The following is a 13,340-nucleotide window of genomic DNA, read 5'->3' as shown; positions in this document are numbered from 1 at the left end:
GAATTGATTGTCAGATATCTGTACGTATATTAACAGTGACCACACAGACATATTTTATATATATATATATATATATATATATATATATATATATATGTATATGTATATGTATATATATATATATATATATATATATATATATATTTATATATACATATATATATATATATATATATATATATATATATATATATATATATATATATATATATATATATATATATATATATATATATATATATATATATATATGATGGCCTTAAAGGGTCATGTGGCACTCGCCTGTGTTCTGCCTTGGCTCGACGTCCTCCTGCCTGAAGGGCATGAATATTTGATGTCGTGTGTGTGACGTAACTAATACGCGGAGGAGACTCTCTTTCCTCTCTCTGCAGAAGCCTCTTCTTGCTCGAGTGTCTCTGATTACAGAGCAGATACTCGGGCACCGAGCAGACAGAGACTGGGTGTGTCTGCGCTCACAATTCAGACACATGAGAACAATTACAGTGTGTGGGGTACTCTCTCTCTCCCTCTCTCTCTCTGACACACACACACACACACACATGTTATTGTCATTATTGTCACGGAATCTTTTTGTTTAAAGTTGCTGATATGTAAGAAACTACGAGGACCATGTTGCAGATTATGCACAAACGCACCCCTTTTACTTTGCCTCTGTATTGTTTTTGTTAAACAGGGGTTGCTGTCGTAGTCCGATTGCCTGTCTTAGTCGGACTAAGGCCTTAGTTTGATTAAACTGCATGTATTAAACGCGCTGCGTGATGATTCTGAGCTTCAGCTGAGTCAGTGACAAATGGCAATCTTTGGTCTCCGGTGTCCATGCCAGGGTCATGGTTTGTGCATAAAACATTAGTCAGAATCACCAACTGCAGTAGAGCTGCAACTAACGTTTGTTTTCATAATCGATGTATTCATCAATTATATTCTCGATTAATCAAGTAATTGTTTGGTTTATTAAATATCAGAAAATATTGATCAGTGTTTGTCAAACCTGGAAATGACGATGTTCGCGAATGTCTTGTTTTGTCCACAACGCATAAAGGATTCAGTTTTATTGATTGATTTGTTATATGGAGCAGAGAAAGCAGAAATTATTCACGTTTAAGAAGCTGAAACAATCAGAAATCTTAATCTCAAACCGATTAATCGCTTATCAAAATAGTTCACGATTCATTAAGTCATTGTTTCAGCCTTATACAAAAGCTAATAATGTTATTGGCCAGCTCTGGTATGTGCTTATTTGTCTTTAAGTTTATGTTTATAGTCTTTCAATTAGTCAAAAGTCTTTAAATAATTTAATTTATGACGGCAATATCTTTTTTTTTTTTTTTTTTCCTTTTCATGCTTGATGAAAACCCAAGTTTAAAGCCCCTCTGACCCCCTGTCGGGGTTTGGAAAGCTCATTACAGGGATTCAGGTTTTAATAACCAGTCCTGACTGAACTGCCATGTATTAAACGAGGGGCATTTTCTAGCACGAGATAAACAAAAGAACAATAACTGGAGAAAACTAAAGCCAGCAGGGACCTGTAGATGTCCAGAGATGTGGAAAACATCTGTCCTCTGTTATGCATGTCAGTCATTTCAGACTGTGCTCACATAATGATGAAGTGTGGATATGATGCCAGTCTGGCAGTTTGCGTGGCTGTAATATTTCACCCTCACTTTTAAATCAGTGTTAAATGTCACTTAGACTTTGGTGAAATAAGTCACATCACTCAGGATCTGTGACACCTGTTGTCTCACTGCAGCAATACAAGGAGGAGAAACAAGGTATAGGGAATATTTTGCAAGAGATGCAGTTGAGTAATCCCATCATGAGTGGATTATTCAGAACTTTCCATGTCACTTACTTTGTTTCTTGCTCATAACAAGCTGCACATATCTACTTTCTCACATCGGTCAAAGGTCACAGATTTCTAACAGCGGAGGCAGTGAATCCCCCTTGGCTTAAGTTATAGAGCAACCTAAACTGTTTTCACCCTTGAATGCTTTTGGTGTGGCACAGTCTTGTTAAATAAAAATCACGTTATCCATTCTGTTCACATTGAACAGAACCAGCTGAAACTGTAACAATGTCATGACGTCCTCGCCCCTGTCTGAGTTCACATGTCGAGGCTTCTAACCGCAGATCCACAGATCGTCTTCATCTTCATCGTCTTGCCTTTTTAAAATCTCCTGCGGCCTCACAGTGGATAATATAATCCAGCGCTGATTGCTTGTGTTGTAAATCAGAACCATTGTCTCAAAAGTGAGAAAGGCGATGGTTGCAGACCCATTGTTGAATGGAAAGAATGTGTCTGGAGGTTTTATGTTAAGAACTATTATGAAAAGCCAGAGAATAACATCGGTGACTTCAAACTGTCTTGTTTTGCACAGTGAATTGATTGGTATTTAACTGCTCAACCAATAATAATTACCACAGAAAAGGACTTTAAAATCTATAAAAACTTATGATTAAACTAATTGGCTCAATAGCGTTCATAAATCTGTCTCTGCAGAAAAACACACTCATTTAAAGTAATGGATTGTGTTCACTGAGGTAAGTCGTTTTATTCCTGACCCTAAATCTTTTCAATGGAGGTCTGTAGATGTGAGAGAGAAACATAGAGGGGGTGCACCTGGAGTTCACTGGTCAGTACGGCCAGGTGTGGTTTTATTGGCTTCAGCTGCACAGAGAATGAAAGAAACACACGTTTCTGCAGCATTTAAAGTGAGGAAACTCATGGAAATCATGCATTCCCTGGCCCCTTACCTTACCCTTAACCATCACAACTAAATGCCTAACCCTAAACCCAGTTCTAACCCTTAAAAAGCCCTTTAAAGATGCGAGGAACGACCAAAAAAGCCCTCACTCACGTATGGTTTATACGTTGTATTGTTTCCTCACAAAGCAACAAACGCTGCTTTATCTACCTGCTTGCACTGGTGCACAGAGAGATGTGGACGCGTGAGACGCAGGACGACGTGAAATAAGAAGAAAGACAAACACGTGTGCACTCCTCGCACTTCTTAAGGCAGATTTAAGAAGAAAGAAAATGACAATCAAGAAATCCAAGGAGCCAATATTATAATAATATTCCACTATGTCAGTGCAGCGCTGCCTTGATGCAAACAGCCCCTCAGCTGCAGCAGCACATGAAGCAGAGGGGGAAAACCATACCATCTGCTCAGTGCATTCCTAATCACTGGCAGGCCTTTCCGTTTTTGGCCAAATTCCTTGAAGAAGGAACTGCTGATTTGTACAAACGTGAACCCCGTCCTCTCTCTCCGGCTTCGGCTACCCCCCCACTGTGTGCTAATATGTGTACGTGTGAGTGTAAATAATAAGTTGTGCATTTATTGTGTGCTTACAGATGGAATTGCTGGATAAATTCCCAGTGGAGGGAGGCCAGAAAGACCCCAAGCGCAGGATCATTCCTTTCCTTCCAGGTAACAGTTACGCACACACACACGCACACACACAGTCCTTAAATCATCACATCAGCGATTGTGATGATTATAAGAAGTAATATCAAGTAAACACTTGTTGGCTCCAACCTCTAAAACTCAGGAAAAACTCTCAAACTAAATACATCAGACGTCTAAGGTGTAATTTTCCTCCTTTCACTGCACTGCTGCGTGTTCCTTTCGTTCCACGTCTTTCTCCATGAGAAACACTTGCAGGCATGCGGACAACAGTGATTCACCACAGTTATCTGAAGCAACCACACCGTGGACTGTTCTTTCATGATTCTGTGAGGAATGCTGACTCCTCCTAATCAAGCTCTTTAATCGTGCAGTTGATTCAGCCGATTTCTCTGCACGTGGCGTTCGACTTGGCATGTGCTAGGTTAGGGTTAGGGCCTTTGGCGGAGTATGTGTCATTGTGTAAGGTAATAAAACCGTTGCCGTGCCGCTGTCAGGCTTTTAGAAGTCCATGTTTGTTTTAAAATAAGAGCCTTGAATGTGTTTGGAAATTGTTTTGTAGTCTGAGTTCCTGCTGCTCTCAGTCATTCTTTTTAAGTGTTTGAAAGAAAGACCACACCCATAATAATAACCCCCACTACCAGGCTGGGGATGGGTGTGGGGGATAGTATTATTTTTGTGGCCATCCAGGTCTGGAACTCATTGAGAGAATACACACACACACACACACACACTCACTTTGTTGAACCCTGACTTGCAGGCAAACGTTAAAGCTAGAAAAACACTTCTTATCTACTATTCCCTTCTAGTTGCCATTGTATTGAACATAAAGGAGTTAGAAGGATTAATCCTGTATTAGATAATAGACATAATTCTCTCTACGTTTCACTTTCTCTCCCCCCCGACAGCCAGTGAAACTCTAGTTTGTATCCGTGGCAGGGAGTAGCTGGAAAAACATTATTTGTGCTAATACTTGGCTACGTGGAGGTTTAGAGTCATGTCAGTGGGACCGAACTGCACGGTAACATTTTCCCGGTCTGCAGAAGAAGAAGAAGAAGAAGAAAAAGAAGAAGAAAGTCGTCTCTCTGACAGCCAGGAAAACAATTCACTTACAAAAGCCTGGACTGTAAAACTCTACAAGGAAGTGGTTTCCTCTTCTCTGTGTGATATATTTATGTCCTCAAGATGTTTTTACTCTTCTTTAGTGATCTTATCCACATCAGCAGAGGATTTTGCCAGGTGTACGTACAGTATGAGGAGGCGGGGCGTGGGTGTGACTCAGCTGAGTGGTCGTGGTTAGCACTCTTGCCCTCTTGAGTTTGCATGTTCTCCCCGTGTGTGCGTGGGTTTCCTCCCACATGTCCAAAGACGTGCAGGTTTGGGGAAACTTTAAAACTCTAAATTTGACTGTAGGTGTGAGAGTGAGAGTCAAACTCAAATGGCGCGTGGGCCAATGAGCATCTAGTCTGGCCATGAGGGGGCCGGTCTATATGAAAAACTGTTTAGTAGCACATGAGCAATATGAGTTTAAAATTAAAACACAATTTTCCACCATGATATCACCAAGATATTGGTAATGATATTTCACCAATTTTCAAAGTAAAAGTCCTTGTTTATAGTTCAGAATATTAACATAGTCAATAATAACATGGACAACCATATATAACCTTATGTATGTAATATAATATTGAAGGTACTACATTTATTGATGTGATAATTACAATTTTTACTTTATTTCTAGTCTATTATTCTATCACCTCAGCCACACCCACTATGTTCAAAGGAGAATTTGAATTTTTCATGGGCCGTGTTTGGGCTGCATGTAATCAATTGGGGGGCCACATGTGGCCCGAGGGCCGCCAGTTTGACTCCTCTGTCTTAGACCATCGTTGAAGTCTGAGAAGTTTTCTCAAAAACTCCAAAAACCTTTTGTCTGTGTTTTCTGTGCCTTTGGAGAAGAGCTGAGATGCTTTTAAACCAATATTTTTGTTCATTTTCCTCTTCCTGAACCTGAATCCCTGAAGTAGACTTTGATTTAGTCATTCATCTCAACGATGGATCTACAGTTCAAACCTATTTCTTGGTCGGGATGGATTTGCTCCGCCTGTCACTGTAAAGGAACTCACAGTAAGAAGAGAACAATTCACAATCTGCTGTCAGTCCTTGTTAAGGCCGAGAAAAAGTATATAAAAAATATCCAAACACGAGCAATGACCTTGTTTTTTTTTATTATTATTATTATTATGTTTATGCCTCATTCACATCACGTCCGTCTTGTCTACAGGGGGAAAGTAATCACGGCTCTCTCTACTTGAATATGCTGCATATGTCGCAGCATCAGAGACCTGACTTTGGCAGCACCTCGTGAAGACGTGCGCGCCCTTTGTCAGCAACATATTCACCGTGTTTCTTTAATTTAGACTTTAGTGTCACACACTGAAGAAACTCACGTGTCTTAGTCGGGTCTCATTTGTAACCGCAAGTCTCAAGACACGTCTACTCTTAACCTTATCGTCTTATTAAAGTATGTTGTAATACATGAGTCGTGTCTGAAGTCAGGCCACGGCTTCAGCAATCTGCAAGTATTCAAGATGTTGAATATTGGCCATAAACATGATGATGCAGGATTTGAACATTTAAACGTTTCCTCCCTTTAACTGTCAGCGTCGGGTCATCTATTCAAAGCATGTGTCCATAAAATGCCAGATTTTGACTTCTCTTTATTTCGTAAAACCTACAAAACGGGTAAGTGTGCTTGGTGTGAGTAAGGTGTGTGTAACACTGAAGCTCTTTGTGTTTCCATCTACATCCCCTCTGTCTCTCCGCCTCTGCCAGGAAACCAAAGTCGTTTGATTCTCACAGTCACCGCTGGCTCGGAGATTTGTCATAAAGTCAAAACCCTCTGCTTCAGTTCAGTCACGTCTCCTCTAAACAGCTTGGTCCACACTCCCCGAACGAGCCCTTCTCATTGGCTGCACCCCGTGAGTTGCCGTGCATACAGAGTGGGCAGTGTTCATCTCTCCTCCTGACCCCAGAGAGTTTTGGAAAACTGTCAAAAAAGCTTTCTGTTAGAGGAGTGACGAGGGGAGGAGAGGCCGAGAGAAACGGACACAGAGCGAGAGAGAGAAGGAAAAAGTTTCCCTGTAGGCCTCTCTCTGCCAACATCAAACAAACTCCCAATGTCTTCTTCCATTCTTCAAGTAGCCAATCTTCTTTTTATGACGATGAACTGTACAACCAGGACACAAAACCCTCTTCTAGAACCAAACATCTGGCATCTGACCGTAGTAGGAGAGGGATTAGCCGTCAATCCCAGGTCAGTATTTATCAGCTTCAGCAGAAACATGGGTGGACATATACTGCTCTGAACACACACACACACACACACACACACACACACAGAGACAGAGACAAAAACACTTGCCAAACACAAGAGGAGGATGATGTCAGCGGTGATAGGGACAGGGAATGAGAGGTGGGACGATGACAGCAGTTTTCCCAAGGTAGCGTCTTCACATTGTCTTCATGAAAAGATAAATAAAACAGTTCCAGGTCTTCAAAAATACTGTTTCTGTGCCGACTTTCTTTCACACACACACACACAAACCTTTGTGGTTTAGATTCTTGTGGGTTGAGGAAGCAGCAAAAGGCCATTTTTAGTCGTAGGTGAGACGCTCGACTCTTCTGTGCCCACGTCCGGCGACATTCATGTTTCAGCAGGTTTGCACTGAACAAACACCGTCACCCCCTTGATGTCGGCGATACAGAAACTTGTCCAGTTCTGCTTTCAAGATCTCATTTCAACTTCAACGGTTTTAACTTCCTGCCCAGTTTAAAGTGTATGTTGGCATTAGTGTGAGTGCTTCAGAGAAACTTCAGCAGCTCAGAGGAGTTTGAAAAAATAGATGCTGGCTGCAAAGTTTCCTGCAAGTTAGAAGAGTGTTTTTAAGAGGCTATATTTGTAGCCGTTCCTTGTTATTGTTATGGCGAACCCGGCGCGTTCCGTGACTGTGGGCATTTGTGCCGGAGATAAGAATAAGGGAAGTAGCATTTAAGGCTGTCTTGAAGTTTGCTTTCCCCCAAAATCATTTATTCATGACTTGGAAAAGGCCAGCTCTTCACCGAGCTCCTTACCCGCCTCATTGTGCCGTCAGTGTTATTGATGATGCCCGTCTGCATGCTAATTTTGGCGGAGCCACGTTTTGTCAAAGCCAGCGTCTTTATCGAAATTCACTTGAGCCATAACTTTGGAAAAGTTGCCTCTGAGATGATTTTCTTTAATTAAATAATGCTTTTATGTAAAATATGTTATTAAATACACGTTATTTATGAAGTATGATTATCAGAATATAATGTTGCCCTGGAGTACTGGCAGCAACCACTTATATACTCATTTATTATTTAGTTAGAGCAACTTCTAACGTCTGTTTTTAACTCTCCTTTCTAGGGAAAATCCTGTTCAGGAGGAGCCATATCAGAGACGTGGCCATGAAAAGACTAAGGCCCATCAACGAGTACTGCAGGGTGAGTACGCTGACCCATAATATGTGACTTTAACTCTTTCATCTTTAATGAAACCAAGGCAGAGCGTAAGGTGGTTAGAGGACAGGAAACAAAACTATAGTATCCATGAGTAGAACAAGGGAAATAATCTATGTTTATCTACTCCGTCTGGTTTTTAAGATGAATATTTGTCGTGTATCACCTTCATCTGTCAAACACGTGCACATACTTTGGTTTTATGAGATAAAATGAAGCCACGCCGCGCTCTAAGATGTCCTTAACGAGATTTTTATCGGGTGACATTATTTCCAAGAACAGCTCTGAGAGTAGTTCCATCGCCCTTGTCTTCTAAACTGACTAAACTGACTCGAGCAAAGCTTTTGTGCCAGCAGGCGTCGTGCTGAGGCGTCCCGGTCGCTGGCCTTCCTCTGTACGGAGGCAAACTGAAAGGATAACGTCTCACGAGGGGATCACTAGTGTAGAGAAGAGGATAAATGTGACATTGGAAGTGGTTACTATTCCATAAACGGAATTTCTAAATGTACTTTGCATGTTTATAGCGACAGAATGTGTTGAGTTTGCTCTTTCTGTCTAAAACTTATAGCGTTATACAGTTCATTACATGGCTTTTTTATACCCAAGGGTTTAATAATGACTTGGCTCTAAGAAAGGGGGGAAAAACACAACTATACCAACTCAGGCTCCACTGTAGTCGGACTGTGACCATAACACTGGCTCCGTTTGATAGAAACGTAACCATAGCGACCCAAATAAATGTTATTCAGCTTCACGACAGCGAGACAAATATTTTTTTTGCCCTTGAAATAAAGTTGAAAACATTCCTCTTCAGTGTGCATCTGTTATTGATCCAGCTGTCGTCACATTTCATGGTCAAAACATTTAGAAAAATAAACGCCCACGGCCGAGGAGTCACACGATTCAGCTTATGTGTTTTCAAAATAAAAGCACGGGAAAAGGAGCTGATGTTAAATATCTCGTGTTGTGGTGAGAAGGCGTTTCTCCCCCCCACACTCCCCACTCCCCCCTCCCTTGCTGAGCTTGCTCCAGTCAGCACATCTACAGCCCATAAGCTGTGTTTTTGCTCAATATTGCAAGCTCACCTTACAGGGCCCCCTAAACTGAAATCCACCCCCTGCTCCTCCGAGCGGGGGATGTTTTTACAAGTTAGTTCCGACTCCCCCGCATATGTTTTTATCTCTTTTAAGAGCCTCGTGAAAACTGTCAATTACTCTGCGCTCATTATTTGCAGAATAAAGGAATTTGATTTTACAAGGCCTCAGGGTGAAGAGGAACGCTTTTATGTATGATGCTAAAATACAAATGTAGGCAAAGGACTTTGGGGGGAAGGACAGAGTTTTTAGTCCATGTCTTTGGGCGTGTTTGTTTATTTGACTGACATGTCGACTTACAATCTGTAAAATCCTATTAAAGCACTTTAAAAGACGTTTCTCTGACGTCAAAAGTGTCTCTCACAGATAATTGTTGATGAAAGCATGAAACAACAGTGGATTCTGGGTATTACAGTGCTTGCAGAAACAAACCCTAAAAAGACATGAATTGCATTTCTATCCGCCCGTGCACGCGGCCACACCGACGAGATGTAAGATGTTTTTATTTGGAGAGCGAGCTGAGTCAGCCTTTCTGTTGTGCTCTGCGCTGAGGTTTCTAACCTGAATCACGGAAATTCCCCTGGTTGCAAAGTCTTGTTTTCATTCAACTCGAACAAACAGCTGGATGAAGACGAGACGGACGCAGAGAGAGAGAAAACAGACAGACAGAGAGACAGAGAGACAGCGAGAGAGACAGAGAGACAGAGAGCATGAAACTGCTGAGCTACAGTGAGTGGCTGATGGACGACACCACATCACAAGTCAAATTGGCCAAAGGTCAAAATGTCCTCACAGAGTTAGGTTTGTACAGTTTTTTTTGGACCTCACAAAGCTATAAATACAAGCACACACACACACTCACAATTACCCTAATGCTGCCTGCTGTAAAGAACACCCATAAAGTCCATTTGCTGTAATGTACGCCTGAGCCTCCCCCCCCTGTCTCCTCCCTGGGGAGAATTGTAATGAGCGGTCGGGGGCCGCAGGCTGAAATAAATCCCAGGAGCACGCGGCCGCGTCTCTGACCTCAGGAACCAGCGCATCGCTCTGGACGGCAGGACATGGACATGACGTGTCTGCTTCTGCGGCACAAAATCACAATGTGTTTGCGTTCGTGAGAAATATGCCGGCGTGACGAGGCAAATGTGGCACGTGGCGGGGGGGACGGGAGGGACAAGGACACCTTGGTTTTTAGTCTCTTGGCTTTGGTTCTGCATCCATCACTCTCCATTCCATATCAGCCTGTGTCAAAAAGGGAGAGACAGAGACTTTGTGCTCCCTCGAAAGGACAGGAGTGAAACACTTAGGGGTATTAAAATCAGAGGTAGAGGCCGCCGGCGGAAGCTTGATGGATGGCGTCGAGCTGCGCCTGCCAGCACATGGACGGGAGGATGGCCTCGCTCCCGAGCCACTGAGAATCAAGACTTTCAGCAAAGGCTCATTGGCAGCATTTAGTCTGTCTTCTGGGAGGGGGGGTCAGACTGATTATGTGTTTAAGTGCTGCCCTTTAGAAGTTTGTTTGAAGGAGAATGAGAGACAGATGAGGAGAGGCAGATAGAACACAGACTCAGAAAGAAAATGAAACGGTGATAGCGCGGCTCTGTGCGTCTGTTTCGTGTTGTCGGGGCTCGTCTCGCGTTCGCTGTGGTGATCTTCCACAGAGACCATAAAGATGGAGATAAAAGAAGGAGAAAGAGGGAGTTCAAACCGACCTGTGGCGTGAACCCAAACTAAGAAGTAGAGCACAACATCAAACATGAGAGGCTGCACAAAATCAGGGACCGGGAGTGGGGGTCGACATCCGGGCTGCACAATCATCCAAATTTGATTTTGTAATAATCTTTTTAATCTTCATATGGAATCTCAAGAGAGAGAGAGTTGGATGTTGGCCTGTGCGTCCTTCTCAAAGTACAAGGGCATAATACTTTTAACATCATTACAGCTTTTGCATATAAAAAAAAACCCTGCATGGCATATTAAAAACCGTGGAATTCAATTTCTGTTTTCTTTTCTTTTATACATAAATCAATTGTGATTAAACTCTGGGGCTGCAACTAATTAATCAACTACTAAATTAGTCGTCAACTATTTTGATAATGGATGAGTCAGTTTTTACAATAAATACACTAGAGCTGAAACATTGACTCGATTAATTAGCAACTATTTAATCGGTGTGAAGCTTTTTTCACGATTAAAACAAGATTCTCACCAGGTTTGTTTCACAGCATAGGGGCCACACTATTTCCTGCATTTTGAGGGTCAAACTTTGTGAAGTGAAGCTATTGTTGCGGCGATTACCGATTAAAAAAGGAAAAAAAACAACAGAAAAGCCCCCGTATGCCGGTTGAATCACAGCGCGGGGGCCCCTATGCTCAATATGACTGCTCTATATGACAGTAAACTGAATTTTCTGCATTTTATGGACCAAACATTTCACTAAAATCATAACATTTCAACCTGCGTCCCAAAGAAAAGAAGTTTACAGACCAGTAAATGACACTAATGGTCATCGACTTGTACTTTTCCTTCTACACTGGATTATTCATGCCAGCACTGGTATGAAGTCTGTAATTGCCTGTAAATACTTTGTATAGCAATTACTTGCTTGGTGACTTCATGGAGTCTAGACAGACAATGAACACCACATTTAACCTCTGCTTGACTTCTCTCTCTCTCTCTCTATATATATATACTGTATATATATATATATATATATATATATATATATATATATATACATATATACAGTGTATAAATACTGAAGCAGCTGTATGATCCCTGCTGTCTGTTTCTTTCCTCAGGCCCTCATTCAACTCCCAGTCTACATCTCCCAGTGTGAAGAGGTCCGAGTTTTCTTCGAGACCAGACCCGAGGATCTCAATCCGCCCAAGGAGTGAGTGCTACACGCCGCCTGCCCTTAATGAACAGTCATTACACCGTCTAATGGGCCTGATTTTATACACTTGCTTATGAAATGCTTAATGGGTCTTTTGTTTATTTATTTATTTATTTATTTATTATTATTTAACGCTGAGTTTGCATTTGAGCACAAGTTCAGCGTTAAGGTTCCAGCCGGTGGGCGTGTCTGAACCGCTCTGCTGCCTCTTGTAAATATCACGCAACACATCAGCGTCATAACCAGAGCTGACAGTTACTCTGTGGACAATAATAAGGTGTTTTTTAAGGTTTTCCAGCACCTTTAGGGCAGGGAAGGTCACGTGTGGTGTGGTGTGGTTGCTTTCACACAGACCATAACACAGCTTTTTTTGGTTTTTTTTGTTTTCCATGAATGTTTTTTTACTCCAACAATAGCCATGTCATCACATACTCATGTGAGACATTAGTCGCTAAGTCGTGTTATATTTGCCCACAGTGTTAGAAAAGCAGTGAGGTAGTGTGTTAGAAAGAAAAGAGACACGATGGCATGTCGTGTTTAAACTGTGTCTAATATCCCCCTTTACACCAGGAATAACAGGCTTTTTAGACACAGTTTCTCTACTTTCTTCCCCTCCACTAAGTCGTTTTTTGAGGTCACGGAGACGAAACATAACAGAAGGAAGCACCGAGGACGTTTTACTTCACTACCTCCTAAACTCAGTCAGTTTTGTCACTTGTGAATGGATTAAATGTCGCGTACTTCAGGCCTTTGTTGATGCAGATAAAATCTGATGAATCCGTCACGGACGTTTACGTCGTGTAAACCAGACTAAATGTTTGCGTTGTTGAGTATTCGCATCATAAAGCAGTAGAAATTTAAAAGCTGCACTTTCCCGTCATGTTTGCCTGTGATGACTCTGATGCATTATATAACAAACAGTCTCAAGGACAGACTTAGTATGCACAGCCGGGAGAAGGCCATATTTAAAAAGTGGCAACTTTCTCGCTCTCCGGTGGCCGTGTGCCAGTTGTATGATAATCAGACGTAGACGGATCTGTGACGTGGTAATTATCTAATAGTGAATGAGGCCAGAAATATGTCTAAGAGAATAGAACGTCTGTCAGTCGCACAGCTATGTTTCTCTCTCCCTCTCTCTCAATTTTCAATTTCAATGGGTTTTATTGGCACGGGAATCATACGTTTACAACGCAAGTGTGAAAGTAAAGCAGGACTGTGTAGCGACAAAAATGAGAACAAGAGATATATATATATATATATATATATATATATACATATACATATGTGTGTATATATATATACATATACATATATGTGTGTGTATATATATATATATATATATATATATATATACACACATATACATATATACATATATTTATATAT

The 13,340-nt window shown here is 41.6% G+C and overlaps 1 protein-coding gene across 5 annotated transcripts in view; it reads left to right on the top strand.

Moving 5' to 3' along the window:
• The window catches only part of sh3pxd2b (SH3 and PX domains 2B), a 30,093-nt gene that overhangs the window by 7,871 nt on the left and 8,882 nt on the right, over positions 1-13,340 (top strand). For all 5 annotated transcript variants that reach the window (XM_058627377.1, XM_058627376.1, XM_058627378.1 and 2 more), the window contains exons 3-5: positions 3,374-3,449; positions 7,873-7,949; positions 11,860-11,951. In XM_058627377.1, the coding sequence (XP_058483360.1) occupies positions 3,374-3,449; positions 7,873-7,949; positions 11,860-11,951 (245 nt within the window). The remainder of the gene's footprint in view (positions 1-3,373; positions 3,450-7,872; positions 7,950-11,859; positions 11,952-13,340) is intronic.

Source organism: Solea solea, chromosome 4 (assembly GCF_958295425.1).
Source record: "Solea solea chromosome 4, fSolSol10.1, whole genome shotgun sequence".
Classification (NCBI taxonomy): Eukaryota; Metazoa; Chordata; class Actinopteri; order Pleuronectiformes; family Soleidae; genus Solea; species Solea solea.
This window is presented reverse-complemented; position numbering and strand designations above follow the sequence as displayed.